This window comes from Mobula hypostoma, chromosome 18, assembly GCF_963921235.1.
Source record: "Mobula hypostoma chromosome 18, sMobHyp1.1, whole genome shotgun sequence".
NCBI lineage: Eukaryota > Metazoa > Chordata > Chondrichthyes > Myliobatiformes > Myliobatidae > Mobula > Mobula hypostoma.
In genome coordinates, this window is record NC_086114.1 from 27,841,987 (window position 1) to 27,864,833 (window position 22,847).

The following is a 22,847-nucleotide window of genomic DNA, read 5'->3' on the forward strand; positions in this document are numbered from 1 at the left end:
AACAAAGTGAATTCCAACTATTTTCTTGATTAATTTTTGTTCTTTAAGAATTGTCCCAAAAAAGCAGCTGCCACGATTAAATGATGGTCCAATTAACCAGAATCCACTCTAATGGCAGACTTCCAAGCATTTTACAGAGAGCAACGTAGTTCCTAGACCAAAGATGACAAGGTGATGGCCTTGATAATAGGTTATGTCCCAAGTTCACCAATTTAGCCAATCAGGCATCCCTTTGTTAGCTGTTCAAAACACCTGTTAGACCAACAACTACAGAGGAGTAGTTTTCTAAATGTGCAACAGAACATAATAAATCATGGTTATAAAATAAAACAAACAACAGTGGTTAAGAACTTCAAAATAATATTACAAAAAAATACAATAAATTAGTACTGTGCAAAGCTCTTACCTTGAGAGCACAGAAGATGCAGGAATCTCCCATACATTTGTGAGTAGTCAACTGCCTGAAACTCCTTCGAAAAATATCAAGGTGCCAAAGAACCTATGGAGGAAGATATTTGAAAATAAGTGGCTTTCAATGACATTTTAAATATTATTTTTTTAATTAATGAAACATTTTAATTAAATACAGATATATAGCTTGAAGGAATTGTTTGCTTTCAACTGAACTACCCTCTCATGTTTGCAAAATAAAAAGCTACTTTACAGAGCCTGTTAAATCTATGCTAATATTTGCCAAAGAATCATATCTTGTCTTCAGAAATATGAAAGATCTTATACAGCATTCGGGATGAGAAAGTGCTTATTTCAGGAAAACACTGCTATGCCCTAAATTTTCTATTAACCATCAACATTTCTGAATTCATTCCTTTCCAAAATACAACAACCCACTCAGACAAGCTAAATATTATATTTAACACACTGATTTCTGACCTTAACCAAAGACTTATATTCTCTATGGCATGCTGTCTACTTGAATCTTGACAATTCAAACAAACTTATTAAATTCTCCATAAATTTTTTGTCACTTGTAATAAGAAAAATATTCACTTCTAATCCTGAACACTATTCCAAGTTTGATTTTTTTCTTACATTTCAAGCAGTGAGCTCAGCAATAAATTTAACTCAAATTCTAAAACATTAACTGTTTAGATAAAACAGATTGCATTGCACCAGCATTCGCTTGCATTCACGGTTAAAAATCTAGAATATAATTGAATACAGAAATGATAAGGAGAGGAAGGGTTCTTGGCACATTTAGTATTCACTTCATTTTGTCTGTCTTATTCAATATATTAACAGACTTTTTTTTAGATTAAAACACTGAACATACATCACCCTGCTATTTTGCAGATCTACCAAGAATGAAATGCATTTATTTTATACACCAGCAATGGTATTTTTAAATCATATTCTTTAAAGGAAATTATGTGATGAAAATATGAATGTAGTAACATGTATTAAATTTCAGAAGTAATAGTGCTTCAGGAAAAAGGTCACAGTTCTGGGTATTCTGCCAGTGGCTCCCCAGAACACTTCCAGAGTTGAAAAAGGTTAAGACATAAATTTCATCAAATATTCTCCATGTCTGGATAGACAGAACAGCGCCACCACTATAAAAGCTTACCATGATTTTTTTTTAATTTTCCACTCAATTTTGTCTCATCTACTACTTTAAAAATCCAGTTCTGCACAATTTTAGTAACATTTCCTAGTGACTCTAGTAGCCCCTCCTTAAGGTGGATTTTCCATCACCAGTTCAGTCAAGCTCCTCCCCCCAAGACATACAAATAGGGTTTACATTAGTTAAATATTAACCTGCAAAGTGCACTTAAATGGCATCTTTAAAGCAAAACATGTTCCAGGATGCTGAACAGGAAAGGATCAGAACAGATGAATAAAATCAATAAAATCCTACCTGGGATTGCTAATTCGCAGGGAAACCCAAACACAAAACAAAAAACAAAACAATTCTTGCCAATACTGGACACTACTGCTGGCTTGATATGGATCTCTCATCCCACTTTTTTGCTGGGTTTGGTTGTTTTCAATTATTCCTGCTTCAATTGTTTATTATACACCCACTTAACACCACTGAGTGAAGCTATTTCAACAATTACACATTGTACTCAGGAACTGATGACAAAAATTCTACTGGCCACAGAACCAATGTTGGCACTCTGTCCGCCAGAGAAAGCAGGATCTCCCAGTGGCCACACATTTTAATTCCACATCCCATTCCCTTTCTGATATGTCTATCCAAGGCCTCCTCTACTGTAAAGATGAAGCCACACTCAGATTGGAGAAACAACACCTTATATTCCGTCTGGGTAGCCTCCAACCTGATGGCATGAACATTGACTTCTCTAACTTCCGCTAATGCCCCACCTCCCCCTCGTACCCCATCCGTTATTTATTTTTATACACACATTCTTTCTCTCACTCTCCTTTTTCTCCCTCTGTCCCTCTGTCTATACCCCTTGCCCATCCTCTGGGGTTCCCCCCCCTTTCCTTCTCCCTGGGCCTCCTGTCCCATGATCCTCTCATATCCCTTTTGCCAATCACCTGTCCAGCTCTTGGCTCCATCCCTCCCCCTCCTGTCTTCTCCTATCATTTTGGATCTCCCCCTCCCCCTTCCACTTTCAAATCTCTTACTGGCTCTTCCTTCAGTTAGTCCTGACGAAGGGTCTTGGCCCGAAACGTCGACTGTACCTCTTCCTAGAGATGCTGCCTGGCCTGCTGCATTCACCAGCAACTGTGATGTGTGTTGCTCAAGTTTCCAGCATCTGCAGAATTCCTCGTGTATGGCACTTCAATGCTTTGTTAAAAATTCAACATTATTTTATGGATTTCCACAACAGGTTCCTTTAAGCTATTTGGTTTAATTGAGCAACGTTGAGTGTTCCTATAGTTCCAACTGTATCATCTTCTCACTCTGGTACCTTTTGTAGCTGTTCTTGTATACCTTTCTTTAGATCTGATTTTGATAGCACAACCATAAAATGAGTTCCAAACCCCTTCCCACCCCAAAAGATGACTGTGGGGCGAGAACATCACACATCAGAAGTATCCGTACGCTTGAAACGAATAAGCTGCTGCCTCTGGGATAGGTAACGGTGTCAAAATTCAGGAGTCAGCAATTTAGGAGTGTAGTGTGAAAAAATATCCTTTATTCAGAGTGTTATTTATCACAATGTAGTAGATACAGCCCAGTCCAGCACAAGTATAGCCCTCCCCACCAATGAGCACATCTACATGGAGTGTTGTCGCAAGCATCCATCATCAAGAATCCCCACCATCTAGGCCATGTTCTCTTCTCGCTGCTGCCATCAGGAAAGAGGTACAGGACCCTCAGGACCCAAACCACCCCAGATTCAGGACCAGTTATTACCCCTCAATTACTGGGCTTTTGAACCAGAGGGGATAACTTGTTCTATGTGGTCTTTCACTGATTTTATTGTATTTCTTCGTATTTATTGCGAAAGCCCACAAGAAAATGAATCTCAGAGTTATATATGGTGATATGTATGTACTTTGATAATAAATTCACTTTGAACTTTGGCTATCTTTCATTGATGATCACAAATACTTAGTCACTGAGGACATGCAAGGCTCAGATTGATGGCTGAGAATGATCAAAACCAAAATTTAAACCAAAGCTTAATCAAGAATACTTAAAAAGTGAACACATTAGTTGCAATTGCAATTTGAATTTTAAGACAAGAATTTTCCTTTATACTGGGATTTTCTCAAAGTATCTGAGCACATATTTGGATAATGAAGTATAAGAACATAGTACAATAATAGCAAAGGTCTGACATGCATGAAGGAAAAAGTCACTCTTTATTTTTTATAGTCAAAGTGGTGATAACAAAAATAAATTAACCTAGTAAAAATTAAAACTAAAAAGGTGATCAATTGATTATGTATCTATCTTGCAGTGTTAGTTATGCACAATAACAGCTACTTACTTGTAACGCACTATTGAGAAAGCAGCTGTTTTGCCCAGGTTCATTCATTAGTCCCTTACTTGCCGCAATAGAAGTTGTGCTCCGGGGCATAAACATCCCCTGCAGATTATTGTTTGGTGTGAAATAATTCTTCCTCCAGGACATCTTGGCTGAAAACTTTCACACTCTGCTGCTACGTGTGGCAGATCATCTCACATCAGATTATAAAGTACAAAGTTGACTTCGATCAGGAGGTCCCATGAATGGTCATTAAGCGGCTGGCCACAAGTACCCGTTTCTCAAAATTCCATTGCAGGACGGCAGCCAAACACCAGTACAAAGTACTTTTTCCTTTTGCTCCAACATGTCTTAAAATAGTGTCTGGAATAGCTTCAATTTTTCTGGGAGTAATGTATTAGAAACTTTCTGTATAATTCCATAAGCAATTGATCTGAGTTGTGAATCCAGCTCCAATGTTTTAGACTCACATAAAAGCGCCCAACCTTTCACAACACGATCAGCAGAATTTAACTCACAATCTTAAAGTGCAGATTTCCATCACTTAGCAGTAACTGAAAGTCCAAGAGAAGTCATAATTATACTGAACTCAAGAGTTTAGTGCAGAATTCTTCAAATATTGTAAAGCAGCACAGAGATCTCTGAAAAATGCGAACACGTCAGCTTCTGCTAGAGCAGTTCATTAACTGTTGCATCATGTTTTCCTATTTGTTCAGCATTCTGCTTTTGATTAAGCTTCCTTGATAAGATGGCTATGAACACGCTGTTTTGAATCAGCAGCCAGAAACTCCAAAATGTTACTTAATCCTTTTCTCAACCATTAATCAAGTATTTGAAGCTTACACGGGCTCTGTAAGCACACGCTGAGCAGTCTCCCTCTTACCCAGTGGTTCGTTCTTCTGCTAAATTGTTCAGTTCAGCTGTCATTTATCAGACAAAAATCTGGAAACAAAGGAGAAAAATACAATTAGATTGTGCCCAAGCTTAATGATTAAATGAGATTAGCTTCAGGAGATTCCACAGATGAATGCATACAGTTACACTTCTTACATTCTTCGGTGCTTACTGTGAAGTATCCCGTATCAATCAAAAATACACAAACTCAAAACCCATTGAAATTTTTACCGGAACAATAGTGCTTCATTATCCAATGAAATGAAAAACAATGTATTACTCACACTTCCTGCAAGGAGGTCAGCTTCCACAGAAAACAATTAAACACTTAAACACAAATGACTCAGGCATTAGAGCAGAGAGATGGCAATCACTCTATGGTGAGGTCATCATTTATAATAGTTGACGATACCAGTTACACCAAGAATAATACACCTATGCATGCTTACCAATAGCAATGCCAGATACTATGGCAACACCAGATGACTCTTGCAAAAACAAAAGGGAACACAAACATCAAAGCATGATGAACACAAAAACCACAAAGTGACAGGTGAAGAGAATTCAACAATCATTTATATTCATAATGCACCAATTGTATTATTTTTACAACAATTCAACTTCCTTACGTTGTTAGTTCAGTTACACCTTCCACACCTTCCCAATGTTTCACTTGGTTTAAAAAAAACAGGCACAGCTAATACCATGAAGGTTGCTCTTCATACAGTCAATCATTATTTTTTGGAAATTATTCAATAAATTGAATTAGTCAAAGCAAGTAACATTGTAAAGATGCAATTTTATTATCTTTTCATGTTTTACCCATCTTTGCAGTTCTAGTGGGAGAGAAAATTGCAGCCCTTTCTGTTTTCTAAATTAAGGAGTTAGTTGTATTATATATTTAACCATCTGCGAATATCACATTGTTTGGTCTCTTTGCTCCAGTTTCTCACAAATTCCTGGTCAGTATAGATCTAACTTTTGATCTAAAATGATTCTGCACAGAACTAAAAACAATTACTGGAAGCCATTGATGGGACAGTTCCCAAGCAAGCAAAAATCTGCAGATGCTGGAAATCTGAGCAACACACATAAAATGCTGGATGAACTCAGCAGGCCAGGCAGCATCTATGGAAAAAAAATACAGTCGACATTTGGGACATTCCTCCAACCTCTGAGTCCCAAGTTCCAGCCTCTATGAAGCACGATAAATCTCAAGAAATTGTTACAACTTTAGTTTGATTTTTTCCAGATACTATAAAGATAAAATGTTCACTGCCTTTTAAAAAGAAAATCAACAATTCTTGGTACTCACATCAAAGTTGCTGGTGAACGCAGCAGGCCAGGCAGCATCTCTAGGAAGAGGTACAGTCGACGTTTCGGGTCAAGCGTCGACAAAGGGTCTCGGCCCGAAACGTCGACTGTACCTCTTCCTAGAGATGCTGCCTGGCCTGCTGCGTTCACCAGCAACTTTGATGTGTGTTGCTTGAATTTCCAGCATCTGCAGAATTCCTCGTGTTTAAATCCTTGGTACTCATTGGCTGAGGCAAGAAATTTAGCCATTTGCTTCAAATAGAACATCAGAGGTCAAAATCCTCCCTTTCACTCTTGTTGGCCACACTGGTAATGGACTTTAGCTTGTTTTGGTTTTAGCCTGGCAGAGTAATGATGTAGTTTCTCATTTTTTGCCTTCTTTTTCCTTAAGTGTGTGGAAGTATAAAGCAAACAGTTAAATCAGAAGGAAAGATGATAACTTCATTTAGAAAATATAGCAACACACAAAAAATAATTCTGTGCGATTTCATTTCAACTGTGCAGGATATTGGTCTTGGAGTTGTATCTTAAACATATTCTGGTCCTGGGTGATATTGACTTATTAGAAGTATTTTCCAAATTGCCCTCAATGAATTATTATTCTTTACTATTGGGAAAAGTTTGCCAGGAATGGAAATGCACTATTTTATTTAAAATATAGTTGGATACTCATTTGGAAATACTTATATAAAAGGAGTAGTATATTTTATAACAAACAAGAGAAAATCTGCAGAGGCTGGAAATCCAAGCAACACACAGAAAATGCTGGGGGAACTCAGCAGGACAAGATGCATCTATGGAAAAGAGTACAATTGACTTTTCAGGCCGACACCCTTCAGCAGGACTGGAGAAAAAAAGCTGAAGAATAGATTTTAAAGGTGGGGGGAGGGGCGAGATAAACACAAGCTGATAGGTGAAGCTGAAAGTAGAGGGATGAAGTAAAGTGCTGGGAAGTTAATTGGTGAAGGAGATACAGGCCTGGAGAAGGGGGGTGGTCTTGATAGAAAAGGACAGAAGGCCATGGAAGAAAGTAAAGGGGGATAAGCACCTGAGGGAGACGATGCTGGGCAAGGAGATAAGATGAAAGAGGGGGGAAAAGTGAAGGTGAGGGGAGGGGAGAAGAGGGCATTACCATAAGTTTGAGAAATCGATGTTCATGCCAATACTCACAACACACTGGAGGAACTCAGCAGGTCAGGCAGCATCCGTGGAAAAGATCGGTCAATGTTTCGGGCCAGAACCCTTCGCCAGGAAGGGTTCCGGCCCAAAACGACGACCGATCTTTTCCACAGATGCAGCCTGACCTGCTGAGTTCCTCCAGCGTGTTGTGAGTGTTGCTTTGACCCCAGCATCTGCAGATTATTCTGTGTTGATGTTCATGCCATTAGGTTGGAGGCTACCCAGACGGAATATAAGGTGTTGTTCCTCCAACCTCAGTGTGGCCTCATCACAACAGTAGAGGAGGCCATGAATTCACATATCGGAATGGGAATGGGAAGTGGAATTAAAATGGGTGGCTGCTGGGAGATCCCGCTGTCTCCCAATCTATGTCAGGCCTTACCGACATACAGGAGGCCACACTAGGAGCAATGGACACAGAAAATGACTCCAACAGACTCACAGGTGAACTGTTGCCTCATCTGGAAGGACTGTTTAGAGCTCTGAATGGCAGTGACAGAGGAGGTGTAGGAGCACAAATATAGCACTTATTCCGTTTGCAAGGATAAGTGCTAGGAGAGAGATCAGTGGGGAGGAACGAATGGACAAAGGAGTCGTGTAAGGAGTGATCCCTGTGGAAAGGAGAACGTGGGGGGCAGGGAAAGATGTGCTTGGTGTTGGGATCCCATTTACGATGCAACTCCAAGACCGATATGCTGCACAGTTGTAATGAAATTGCACAGATCAACAAACTAAAGTTTTTTGACAGCCGAGCAGCAAATTGTATATGTGCTCTACAGAGCTGCAATTACCATATTTAAAAAATTAAAGATTATTAAAAATTAAATAAATCAAAATTTACATTCTCCAGTTTGCCAAGTGAAATGCTGATATTTTTCCCCCAAACCACCAATACCTTCTACAGTGTGACTCGGGAAGCAGTAGTAATGAAGTATAGAACCAGAGTTCCACAGGTCATGGAATGGAAAGGTGAGATGAAAATTAATACTGTGTCTAGACACAAGATACCAAAAGGAGAATGCAGTTAATAAATAGCTTTACTCATAATTTGCTACTTAAACAATGTGCAGCTCCTCTGTTTTCATCTCATGCAATCACCTGAACATTGACTGAAATTTCAGTGCTAGTGCCTGATTTCTCATTTCGCTAACAGGAAAATTCCAAAGTTGGAAATAAACACTCAAAGAAATCTCAACCACATTCCATTATAACAGGGGTAGGCAACCTTAAGTACAAATGATTTTCTAGCATGTGTTATTCATTAATTTGAGGCAAAACATAACTAGATGTATTTAAGTGGATATTTCCCATATTTCAAGTTTTTATGGCATTTATCTGGCCCACCGTCCGCTCATTAATACACGATCCAGCCCACAGAGGCAAAAAGGTTGCTGATCCTTGCATTATAAGATGAAAACACTTAGTTATTTTTAATTAAGTAATTTACCTTTAAATTTCAGAAACTGATCTTTAATCATATTACCAACTTTGTTTTGAAGTACTATTGCAATAATAAACAGTAAAATTTAAAATTCACCCAACTACAGTAAATCTGCTTTGCCAGCTTTCAGACAAGCCACAACACCTTGGGCCTAACTTTCTTCAAGAAAAAATTATATTTTAAAACAAAGTCAGACCAAGTAATCCTAGGATTAAAAACATGTTTCTATCCCTCTGAAACAATTTTCTCATCAGTCAACTAATAATTACAGGTTCCCTGTGTTATGCAGTTATTTACGTTGAAACAAAAATTATCCTGCCTATAAGGCACAGCACAGAAGATCCCGAGAGTTAGTATGAATGAAATTGTGTTTATTCTTTTCCACTCACTCTATGGTTATTTAATATGTTTCACCTGTGTTAATTTTCTAAAAAATGGTGATTGTAATTTTTCTGAAAAGGACTGAGCTTGAATACAAATATGTAAATGCAAACCAATCTGTTTCTATACTCCAGTATATGGTTTCAAGTACTTAGGGTCAACAATGATGAGTTTGGAGAAGGATATAAAGATACAGAAGACACAGGCATGGAGGGCTATGAACGACATGAAGGAAATTTGGAAGTCGAACCTGACCAGAGGGCTTAAAAAGAGAATCTTCATAGCAGTTATAGAGTACGGATGTGAGACATGGACACTCACGATATGCAAAAGTCTCTAGATGGTTGCTGTACACGAATGCTCCGGGTGGCTCTTGACGTGAGTTGGCAACAGCACATGACGAACAGCGAGCCCTGTGACGACCTACCGATGTTCACCACTAAAATCGAGGCGAGAAGACTGCAGCTAGCGGGGCGCTGTCTACACCACCCTGAGCTACCTGCCAGCCCAGTCATCATATGGGAGCCTAAGCACAGGAGGATGAACCCTGGGCACCCTCCCAAGACTATGGTCAACACACTCCTAGAAGACAGTGGTGCAGCTAATGCAGATGAACTGAACACACCGATGAGGGAGAGGGAGAAGTGGAGAGTCTGTCATTGTACCCGACGCCAGCCCCCTAGGCCTGAGTCGATGCAATAGCAGTAGGCCTCTTTACCATCTGGCATCTGTTCCAGCCATTTTTGGTCTTCACAGTACCTACCAACTCAACCTTCACTATTGTTAACATTCGACTGCAGAGTGCACCAACCTGGACTTCAACTCATACCCAGACATTTATTGCTCTTGACCTCTAACTCCCCCCATACCTGCCCTTAAACCCTAATCTGACCACTAACTCCCAGTGCTGTCCCCAACAACTAATTCTTGGCCACAATATTGACAGACATCACAGTTACGCACAGAAATATCTTCAGGCTCTGAGAAATACCACCTTTAGTGACCCCACAAAATCCTCCAGATCTACTGAAGGAGAGGCTAATCAACCTCGGGGACCTTTCTTAGGTAAACCTTCTCAGTATTGAGACCCTAGTTTATTTCAGTCAGCTACACTAGGCTGGCAATGATATTTGCATACATAAGACTCCTAAAACTAACTGACTCTATTCAAGGGAAATTACAAGGCCGAATGAAATAAGATTCAAGGATATTCTCAAATTTTCTGTGAAGACATGCGACATCTCTGATTCCTGGGGACCTCTGAATCATGACCACTCAAAGTAAAGGAGCATTCAGAGGGTTTAAAAGTCTTGATATCATGCATCAGGAGCACAGAAGCCCTGTGCATGCCTGGAGACCATGTACTGACTCAGAACTTAGCCATCTGCCAACCCCTTCAGCACAAAGCGTCCATCATTCCTACATTAGTCTCATTCAAGACCGCAAAACCAGAGTGGAAGCAAGTCACCCTTGATCCTCTGGGACTGTCCAAGAAGAAACACAACACCATAACACCAGAAGGCACAGGAACAGAATTAGACCATTTGGCCCATCGAGTCTGCTCTGCCATTCCATCATGGTTCATTTATTATCCCACTCAACCCATGCTCTTGCCTTCTCATTGTAACCTTTGATGCCCTTACTAATCAAGAAACTATCAACCTCCACTTCAAGTGTACCCAATAAATATCCCAGGGCAATATTGAAAAACAACAAATGGCTTATTGTTCTGCTCCATGTTTCTCCAACTAGCAAAATAAATTACTGATTATTTCAATGACCTTTATGCTGCTTCGGTGGTTACAGTTCTCACCTGCAAACTATTAAACAGACATCTAAATGCTGTTTTTAAAACAGATCTTCTATGCGTAGTGTTGTTCCAATGTGAGCTGAGTGCTTACTGCAACACTGTATACTTGCATTATGCTTCACAACTATGGTTCAAGGCAGAAAATTGCCACAAACATTGTGCTTTAAAATTATGCACAAGTCAAAGTGGCAGGGAAAATGACAGAACAGAACCGATAGGTGCAGCTTGTTGTAAGACAAATGTAGTGGAGTCTGAAAATAAATGCAGAAACAGCTCAAATTGATCCACCTTCATGACCCAACTTGAAATCTAATTACAGTAAAATAAAATCTTAATTTACTAAAATGTAGACACAACAGAACTTATAGAAATGCAAGTTCATTAGTTTCTTATAACTGAGATAACTGGAAAGGATTAGCAGTACAAACATTAACTGTGATTCTCCTTCCCCTGGATTCACCAAATCCAACTCTGGTACCTAGTTGAAAATACAAGCAGCAAAATTAAGCCCTTTCTGTAAAATAATATGTATAACTCAAAAGAATTTATTAACTAACTGGTATCTCAATTTCTTTGGTGCCTTGTCTTTTTAAAATGGGGTCACTAAGGAGTATGTTATAATCGCAGAAGGTTATTGCTTCAACAACAACATACATTTATATTCAGGTGAAGGATCTCAACCCGAAATGTTGACTGCCCATTTCCCTCTATAGATGCTGCCTGATCTGCTATGGTCATCTGGCAGTATGCCTTATGCATTTATATTCCACCCACAATGTGAGAAATGTCCAAACACCTATCAGAAATCTCTTTCCATGATTCAGGAAATTTGATATACTCAAACTGGGGGAGAGAAATTGTTGTGTTGACTGATAATCTTTAAAAAGTGTTACAGGTGTCCACCACTTTTCGAACATTCGTTTTACAAAACCTCGCTGTTACGGAAGACCTACATTAGTTACCTGTTTTCGCTAACAGAAGGTGTTTTCACCATTACGAAAAAAGGCATCACTCGCCCCGAGCAGCCAAGTTCCTCCCCCGGAACTGCATTCTAGCCGGCATTGCTTAAACACGTGCCTGTGAGCAGCCGTTAGCAAGATGAGTTCCAAGGTATTGGAAAAGCCTGAAAGAGCTCGTAAGGGTGTTACACTTAGCGTAAAACTAAACATAATTAAGTGTTTCGAGATAGAAGAAGATGACCTGCCTGCCCTGATGGAAACAGACGACGATGAAATGACACCCCAGTGGTCCCAACCTCCGGGCCGCAGACCGATACATTGCGCGGCGAATGCAGCGGTAGCCAGGACGCACCCAGCACATCTTTAAGAAAAAAGCCGAAATAAACAAGCTAATTAATTACGTGCCGGGCAGCACCTAATTAATTAGCTTGTTTATTTCGGCTTTTTCTTAAAGATGTGCCGGGTGCGTCCCGGCTACCGCTGCATTCTCCACCGATCGGTATCAGTTCGCTGCCCGGAGGTTGGGGACGACTGCACCACCCCCACCTCCGACAACTCAGCCTAACACACCATCATCAGTGTGCTCGGCACTGTCTTCCCAATTCCCGTAACTGATACTACACTGTACATACATTATTTCTACTTTATATAGGCTGTGTATTCTTATGTGCTATTTGGTATGATTTGGCAGCTTCACAGCTTAAAGGTTACTGGAGAGGGTGTTTCTGCCGAGAGCACTTGCGCTGTGTTTCTGCCGAGAGTGCTTGTGCGAGATTTTCGCTACGGAGAACAGTGCGGCAACGATTGTAGAAAAGCATTTCTACTTTATATAGGTTGTGTATTTATCACATCATTCCTGTTTTTACTTTATGTAACTGTTATTTTAGGTTTTATGTGTAATTTGGCATGATTTGGTAGGTTATTTTTTGGGTCTGCAAACGCTCACAAATTTTTCCCATATAAATAAATGCTAATTGCTTCTTCACTTTACGACATTCTGGCTTACAAACCGTTTCACAGGGACGGTCTACCTTCGGATGGCAGGGGAAAACCTGTACCTGAAAAACTATTTCAAAGACCAAGGCAGGCACAATTATTTTAATTTCAAAAGTAGACTTCATAAAAAATATACAGTATATGCAAAGGAAGAAACAATGAAAATGGTCGTCACTTTTAGTAATATAAACTTTAAAAGACACACACAAATAGAGCACCATTGTCACTCACATGGTCTTCTTAAGATCTTATCCTTTTCATTGATGGTGGGGGGGGGGCTTCACCAACAAACTTCTTTCTTCCATATGTGTAGTGAAATAAGCCAATACTGTGGTCCTTCCTCACAGAACCTTTACATTAGCAGCAGCAAGCTTCAGTGCATGCCTCAGTACGTACTCCTGCAGGCTGGTCTGTGCCCGTCTGCAGCATTCTTTTGCAGGCATCTCACTGTGCTGGAAGAACAGTTAAGTTTTGGGCACACCAAAGGTATCCTTCACTGAGTTGATGACCTTCCAGCAGCACTTGACTTTGATGCGTTCCCATTTATTGCCCCCCCCACCCCAAGAATAGTCCACAGATCGGAGTCCTCTGTTGCGCAGATACCGTGGATGAAAAGAGAAATGTACTTTTGCACCTGTCTCCACACCATTTAAGAAAATCCAGTTTGCTAAGAGGAGGGTGACTATTTCATCTCCAACACAGTTGTCCTGAGGGAAGCATATATTGGGGATATTATGTTTGACTGGGAGGGCACTTCTCACACCTAGTTGAGTAAGGTCTTTGGTACAGATAGTTTTGATCGTCTGCTCAAGAAATAAACCCACAAAATCCTTAGTATTCCTGTTCTGCAATGCCTACAGTATGCTCTGTTCTGACCACACTGCCTGATGGACTAGTGATTAAAGTTGTTTGCTTGCACAATGAGTCAAACTCCTGTTTCACTCTATATTTTAAGATTTTTTGACTACAGCATTGGTGTGGTCACACTTGACACCATTTTAAAAATAATGCTAATCAAGGACTTCTGTATCTTTCCCACTCAGGTTGACAGCAAATAGCACCACGTATACCTCTTCAACTGTGAGCCTCAGGATATGTGATTGTTAAAAGGGTCTTACAGAATGGCATACTGTTTATATGTTTAATTTTTACTAAAATACTTTCACTCAGTACTCACACAGAATGCAACACTCAAATCTCAGCCAATCTGCAATGCTTTGCCCATAAGGGTGAAATCAACGTTAACAAGCCAAAAGACCAACTCAACCAATGTCATCAGCAACCAGAAGCCTAAATCACAATTCTTATAATTCCATATCTTCTTTCATAATAATCTCTCTCTCTCGAATGACTTGTTATTTAACGCTTTAGCAGCTGCTGTAGTAACATTACTAAAAAGTACAATTTACTGATGATTTTCAGCAATAAGCTTAATATGTGATGGGATCGAACAGTAAAATAAGCACTCTGCACAAATCCCTGATGAGTGATTATTTGACACCAGTCCTAGATTTTCACCCATCTCATTGGTAAACAAAGCACCAAAAGGAGCATAAACATGATTTAATGCTATAAGCCACACTTAAATGAGTAAATATTGGGAAAACACATTCATTCAGTGTACTGCAAATCTGGTTGGCACACATACAGTGCCGGTAACAAGTATTCACCCTACTGGAAGTTTTCATGTTTTGTTGTTTTACAACATTGAATCACTGTGAATTTAATTTGGCTTTATTTGACTGATCAACAGAAAAAGACTCTTTCGTATCAAAGTGAAAACAGATCTCTACAAAATTATCTAAATTAATTACAAACATAAAGCATAAAATAATTGATTGCATAAAGATTCATCCTCTTTAATATGACACACCAAATCATCACTGGTGCAGCCAATTGGTTTAAGAAGTCACATAATTAATTGAATTGAATTGATTTTATTACTTACATCCTTCATATAAACGAGGGGTAAGAATCTTGAAGTTATGTCTCCGTCTAAATGTGCAGTGTGCAATTTATAGTAATTTTATAATAAATAGTATGTACAACAATATAACATAGAAGTACAGTTGTATCAGCATGAATTAAGCAGTATGATGGCCTGGTGGAAGATGCTGTCCCAGAGCCTGTTGGTCCTAGCTTTTATGCTGCGGTACCGCTTCCTGGATGGTAGCAGCTGGAACAGTTTGTGGATAGGTCAGGTCCCCAATAATCCCTGAGCCCTTTCTACAACCTGTCTTTGTAAATGTCCTGAATAGTGGGAAGTTCACATCTGCAGATGCACTGGGCTGTCCGCACCACTCTGCAGAATCCTAAATTCTTAGGATTTTGAGGCCCATACCAAACTTCTTCAACCATCCCAACCCCAGATCCATTGATGTCAACAGGGGCTATGGTCTGTGCTTTTCAAAAACCTTTTTTCAGAGTTTCTTGGAGTGTTCTTTTGACTTCATGGTGTAGTTTTTGTGAGGATACTGACTCACCAGCAGTTGAACCTTTCAGATACAGGTGTATTTTTACAACAATCAACAGAAACACCTTGATTGTACACTCGTGATCTCCATTTACTCTCTGTATACCCATGACTGTGTCGCCACCCACAGCTCCAATCTACCTGTCTCCATTCCCCCTGTAGTCCACAAACAGCTCCTTTGTTTTTGCGACATTGAGGGAGAGGCTGTTTTCTTGGCACCGGTGTGTCAGGGTGATGACTTCTTCTCTGTAGGCTGCCTCATTATTATTTGAGATTAGGCCTGTCAGTGTAGTATCGTCAGCAAGTTTAATTAGCAGATTTAAAGGTTCACAGGAATAACTTAAAAACAACAACGTTAATATCCTGGAATGGGCAAGTCAGAGTCCAGACCTTAATCCAATTAAGAATTTGTGGCTAGACTTGAAAATGGCTGTTCACTCTCGATCCCCATGCAATCTGACAGAACTTGAGCAGTTTTGTAAAGAAAAAAAAGAGGAAAAGTTAGTGACCAGATGTGCAAAACTGATCGAGACTTATCCACACAGACTCAAGGGTGTACTGCTACCAGAGCTGCCTCTCCTAAATATTGGCTTGAAGGTTTGAGTAATTAGCAATCAATCATTTTCTGTTGAATAATTGCAATAAATTTAGACCAATTTGTAGAAATTTGTTTTCACTTTGACATGAGAGTCTTTTCTGTTGATCAGTGTCAAAAAGCCAAACTAAATCCACTGAGATTCAATGATGTAAAGCAATAAAACATGAAAACTTTCAAGGGGGTGAATATTTTTTATAGGCACTGTATTTTCCACTTTTAAAGTGACTTACAAAAAAAGCCAAAATTCACATCCTGTAACTTAATCATCTTTTAGTTTTATCAACCAAAAGAAATATTAGCTGTTTCATTTGATTGTACTTCTTTTCATCTAAAATTAGTGACTAAACTGGAATATTAAGCCCTTATTTTTGTGTTCACAGAAAGCACCACCATGAAACACTTGAGAATACAGACAAGTTGATTTTAAAGCCCACAGTCGATCAATTCCATGATACTTAAAAACAATGCTGGAAATACTCGGGTAATACAGCAGATCAAGGGAGAGAACACAGAGATAATGACCTTTCATCTGAAGTGCAAAGCTGGGAGGAAATTTATTCTAATTTGCTGAGAATTACAGGAAAAGAATAAAAGGGAATGTATGTAATAGGAGGGATAGCAGGTTATTCTACTGGCTAAAGGGATGGTAAAGGCTACTGAATAATAACATGGAGATGGAACAGACAGAAGGAAATAAATGAAATTTTTGTACTACTCGCAGAGAAAAAAATACTTTGTTAGAAAACTGGGACACAAGACGATAGTTTGCTTAGTATATTGCTATGCCAATCAAATACAATACAAATAAAGTAGAAATGCGGTTTATTTCAAACAGAATAATGCACATTACAATAGGAATAATTTTTCCTTGGTCAATACAAAAATCCTTCATGGTTACTGTTCGAGTGCTTTTTTTTTGCCAAATATTTAGACACACCAATACCTTGGTACATAGAATTCTAATATTGCACAGGCTGGATTATTGTATTAACCTGGGAAATAGACTGGCCACAGCTCATACCAAATGACTAAGTCCCTGTGAAACGCACACAGTTACCATAGAAATAAACCTACAAAGCCAAAGCACATGATTGTGGAGGCACTTGTCCCTGACACCCATCACACCACACCTCTCAAAAAAATCACACAGCAGCCATTAAAGGATATTCAGACAGAGGTTATTCAAACATGCAGCCTAAAATACTCAAGAATGCAGGAGTAGGATAAATAGACTGAATATTACTTAGCATTTTAGTATGGTTCAAGAGTTTGGTCATTCAAGACTGAAAAGTTAATTCCACAGAAATTAACAGTCTCAGTAACCAAATTGGGGGGAGTGGAAATTTTAAAAATATGTCACATTCATCGTTATTTAGTGAACACTGGTGATCCTACAAAACGATCTACCTACAATCTTCCTACTGATGCAACAGACTGAAACATTTTACAATTTACACAAAAACTACAATCTACAGTAACTACAATTCACAGAAGCACTTATTGAAGAGCGTTCTATGCTTTGATGGCATGGAGGTATAAAATTTAAATAAAATAAAGACTTATTTTGTTTTAGTAATTCATTGATCAGTTGTTAATGAGCACTGCAGCCTCCAATCATCTCTCTATCTATAATTAACCCAATAAATACATTTTCAGTATTTCATTCTCAGTCTAAAAGACTAATTACTGCAATGTGTTTAATAGTTAGGTAAAACAACCCCATTCCCGAAGACAGCAGCAGCTTCCTTGGAATCTTAAAAATGCAATATCTCAATGAATGTTAGAACTTATTAATGCATGATTACTTAACAAAATCTAAACAAACAATTATCAAAATATGCAATATGAATTCATTTGCTGGATTAAAGATCATGTGCTTGAACAAACATGAAAGGAAGTTTCAGTTCAGTGCAAATTGCTTAATGATCTCCTGAGAGGAGTTGTTTCTGCTCATCCCTGCAATCAACTATTTCAACCACACAACAATCAGAGGGAGTCTACATTTATTTCTCCATTATGGACATTTTAAAAAACGTAATAAGCATTTCACGGATTATTTTTGAGGGGAGGAGGAGAAGGATAATTTTATTCATTATTTAGTATCATGAGAATCCATACTTTAACATCTGAAATTAATCTAAAAATACTTGGGAAAACTAAACTGTCCAAAAAGTGCAAGTACTTGCCGAAACAATGCAGTGTTCATATTAACAAAATTTTAGTAGAGACCTGAGTTATAAAAAATAGTTCAAATCCTACCATGATAGCTTTGAGAAAATTAAAAACTGATAACTGAAGGAGTGTCTGAAATAACTGGATTACTTACCAGCAAGAATCCAACAGGCTCTTATATTTTAAGGGAAGACTTTCTGTCCTTAATCTAAATTAAACATGACTCCAGTCCAAAATACTGGAGTAACTCAGCAAGTCAGGCAGCAGCTACGGAGGGGAATAAACAGTCGACATTTCTGGCCAAGACCCTTTATTAGAATTGGAAACAAAGGGGTCAGAAGCTAGAATAAGGTGGTGAGGAAAAGGGAAGTAGTACAAGTTGGCAGGTGATAAGTGAAACTAGGTGACATGGAAGGTGGGTCAGTGAGTGGGGTGGGGTTGAAGGAAGAAGCTGGGAGGGGATAGGTGGAAGAGGTAAAGGACTGAAGGAGGAATCTACCAGCAGAGGAGAGTGGACCATGGAAGAAAGGGAAGGTGGAAGGGAACCGGAGGGAGATGATGGGCAGGTAAGGAGGAGAGAAAGGACATCTCACCCCTGTTTATTCTCCTCCATAGATGATAACTGACTAAGAGAGTTCCTCTAGCATTTTCTGTGTACTCCTCAAAATTTCGAACATCTTCAGAACGTCTTGTGTTTAAGTGAGTCACAACTGCCTACATGGTTCTTTCAAATCAATACACTGAAGCAACCCACTGCTATCATGCTACAAAGAATGAGTAATAAATGACAGTCTTGCCTGCCTCACCCACATTCAAGAATGAAAAGAAACCAGTCATAATGGGACACAATTTTAAGTCAATTGCTTCCAAATGGTAATTAAGTTTAAACGATGTAGAGGAAGGATGACAAACTATTTTAAATGGTTTGCTTTGTCTGTTCCAAAAGGTGAAACTAACTAAATTTTATCCCAAAAAGATTAATCACTCAAATAAAACAGAGACATAGCTCAACCCATTACTTTTTATTATTCAAATAAAAATCCAGGAATAAAATGGATTAAAACAGCTCAGTGTGAAAATAAGACGAACATCTTTGAACAAACATAATAAAAGATCCCTCAGTTAAAACTTATTAAGTGAGTTTAGCCAGGTTAAACGTAATTCTCCATAGGCATGATCCCACAAAACAATACAGCAATAACTTGGAGAGAATTAACAATCTGGAGCAAATATATTTTATTTACAAAACAAAACTGACTTTCTGGTGCAGCACAAGTTTGCATGGAGGCACATATACCTGCATGGAAACACCACAGAAATTTATCACATCTGACATGCCAAATAGAGAAGGAGAGTGTTAATAAAGGCAGCGACTGGAACCACAGTAAGTTACTATTGTAAAAATTCTATTTTAAGCATGTAGGTTGAAAAAATACAAATAATTTGAACATACTTTTAACAGATTTAAGGAAGCTATTTATATTATTCACAAAGTGGTAACACAAACCAGTTTCTGTAATATTTTCCTGAAGTATTATGTTAAAAATTCTAAAACAATAATAATGATCTTTGCCATATCATTCATCCCATTGAATGTACTTAAACTACCATTGCTTCATGAGGGCTGAAAGCAAACATTTAAAATGGAACATTATAAATAGCTCATTGGAATACAAGATGCTGCATAAATTGCACTATTCTATTTAGAAAACAAATTGCAAGGTCATCCAAATACACAGGAGAGGAACAGACTATTCAGCCCAACAAAATCAAGCTAGCTTTTATGATCCATTCATCTCCTCTTTCAAGTAATTCTAGCAGAATCAGGATTAATATCACCGGCATATGTCATGAAATTTGTTAACTTAGTGGCAGCAGTACAATGCAATACATGATAATACAGAAAAAAATTAAATCAATTACGTAAGTATATATGATATTAAGTAGTTAAAATAAAATTGCGCAAAAACAGAAATAATATATTTTTAAAAATGAGGTAGTGTTCATGGCTTCAATGTCTATTTAGGAAATGGATGGCAGAGGGGAAGAAGCTGTTTCTGAATCGCTGAGTGTGTGCCTTCAGGCTTCTGTTACTCCTTCCTGACGGTAACAATTAGAAGCCGGCATGTCCTGGATGATGGGAGTCCTTAATAACAGACGCCGCCTTTCTGAGACACCGTTCCTCGAAGATGTCTTGGATACTACAGTGACTAGTACCCAAGATGGACCTCACTAATTTTACAACTTTCTGCAGCTTCTTTCTATCCTGTGCAGCAGCCACCCCCCACTCCCATGCCAGACGGTGATGCAGCCTGTCACAAGGCTCTCCACAGTCCATTTTCAGGTGACAAACCAAATCTCCTCAAACTCCTAACATAATATAGCCACCACCTTGCCTTCTTTGTAGCGTCATCGATATTTTGGAACCAGGTTAGATCCTCAGAGATCTTGATACCCAAGAACATGAAATTTCTCACTGTCTCCACTTCTGATCCCCCTATGAGGATTGGTTTGTGTTCCCTCATTTTACCCTTCCTGAAGTCCACAATCAGCTCTTTGGTCTACTGACATTGTGCAAGGTTGTTGCTGCGACACCACTCAACTGGCTGGTATCCCTCGCTCCTGTACGCCCTGTCTGAGATTCTACCAACAATGGTTGTATCATCAGCAAATTTATAGATGGCATTTGAGCTATACCTAGCCACACAGTCATGGGTATAGAGGGAGTAGAGCACTAGGCTATGCACACATCCCTGAGGTTAGCCAGTGTTCATCATCAGCAAGGAGGAGATATTATTACCAATCTATACAGATTGTGGTCTTCCACTTAGGAAGTGGAGGATCTAATTGCAGAGAGAGGCACAGAGACCCAGGTTGTGTAGCTTATCAATCAGGGCTGTGAGAATGATGATGTAAACACTGAGCTATAGTCAACCAACAGCATCCTGATGTAGGTCTTTGTATTGTCTAAGTGATCTAGGGCTGTGTGAAGATTCATTAAGATTGTTTCTTCGGCAGACCTACTGTGGAATTGGCAAATTGCAGTGGATCCAGGTCCTTGCTTAGGCAGGAGTCGATTCTAGGCATGACTGACCTCTCAAAGCAATTCATCACTGTAGATGAGAGTGCTACTAGACAATAGTCATTAAGGCAGCTCACACTACTCATTTGGGAATGGTATAATTGTTGCTCTTTTGAAGTAGATATAGCAGTGAGAGGTTGAAAATGTCCTTGAATACTCCTGCCAGTTGATTGGCATAAGTTTTCAGTGCCTTACCAGGAACTCCAACGGGGTCTGCCACCTTGAAAGAGTCTGACCTCAGCCTCCAAAGCAGAGATCACAGGATCACCAGGTGCAGCAGGAATCTTCACAGGTGTAGTTATGCTCTCTTTCAAAGCGGGCATAGTAGAAGGCTCTGAGCTCGTATGGTAGTGAAGCCTCCCTGTTTTTCATCATGTTATTTCTCTGTAGGAAACAATATCCTGCAAACCCTGCCAGCGTTGACATGCACCCGATGTTGCATCCAACCCCGCTCAGAATTGTTTCTTTGCTCTTGAAAGCACTCTTGAAACAGCATAACACTTTATTGTATTCCATTCTGACATATCTGCAGGTCCCGCCTTTTCTTAAAGGAATCAAAACTATTCACTAGTCTTGGACTCCACTCCACATTTGTAGGCCAATGACATAGATATGCAACAAAGTACTGTACATCTGTGGAGGTTGGGCTGGCAAGTGCGGTGGATAAGGACCAGCAAGGATGAAAGCAAATTACCTAGTATTCTTCAAACCAAAATATACCACCTCCGATTTAGTTATGTTGAGCTTAATTTGCCCATCATACGGCAATTCTGGAAGTCTATTGATATATTCTGTAATTTGTTGCTATATTCCTCATTATACAATCATCCCCTCCTCCCCTAACTGATATTAATCACAAATATTCCAGAGTATAAATCATCATTGCTAAATTGTAACTGACGGTGATCCTACAACTGATCCTTGTAAACCATTACCCAACTTTTCAAATGTGAAAAGCTATCCTTTATTTGAAATAAGCTTGAAAGAATGCAGAGAAAATGAACAAGGATATTGCCAAGACTTGAAGACCCGAGTTGGAAGGAAAGGCTTAATTCCATGGACTGTATTCCATGGAGTGCAGGAAAATGAGGGGAGATCTTACAGAGGTATACAAAACTGTAGGGTGAATACATGCATGCAGGCATTTTTCCCTTAGGATGGGTGAGGCTGGAACTAGAGCTCATAGGTTTAGGGTGAAAGGTGAAATATTTAAGGAACAGCTAAGGGTAAAATTCTTTGACCCAGAATCAGGTTTAATATCACTGGTATGTGTCATGAAATTTGTTGTTTGGGGCAGCAGTATATTGCAATGTATAAAAATAAAAACTATAAATTACTATATATATATATATACACACACATATACACACACACACATACATATATATATAAAATTAAATAAGTAGTGCAAAATGAGAAGAAAATATAATGAAGTAGTGCTCATGGATTCATCGTCTATTCATAAATATGACGACGGAGGGGAAGAAGCTGTTCCTAAAAACATAATGTGTGTGTCATCAGACTCCTTTATCTCCTCCTCAATGGTAGCATTGAGAAGAGGGCCGTGTCCTGGGTGATGGGAGTCCTTAATGATGGATGCCGTCTTTTTGAGGCATCACCTT

At 39.1% G+C, this 22,847-nt stretch overlaps 1 protein-coding gene across 4 annotated transcripts in view; it reads right to left on the reverse strand.

Moving 5' to 3' along the window:
* Positions 1-22,847, reverse strand: part of usp54a (ubiquitin specific peptidase 54a) — a 144,199-nt gene that overhangs the window by 97,826 nt on the left and 23,526 nt on the right. For 3 of the 4 annotated variants that reach the window (XM_063070633.1, XM_063070637.1, XM_063070636.1), the window contains exons 2-3: positions 3,930-4,868; positions 407-499 (exon numbers count right to left, since the gene is read on the reverse strand). In XM_063070633.1, the coding sequence (XP_062926703.1) occupies positions 407-499; positions 3,930-4,073 (237 nt within the window). In that variant the 5' untranslated portion in view covers positions 4,074-4,868. Of the gene's footprint in view, positions 1-406; positions 500-3,929; positions 4,869-4,976; positions 4,996-22,847 lie in introns of those variants that run through there. The other variant, XM_063070634.1, reaches the window with a different exon arrangement.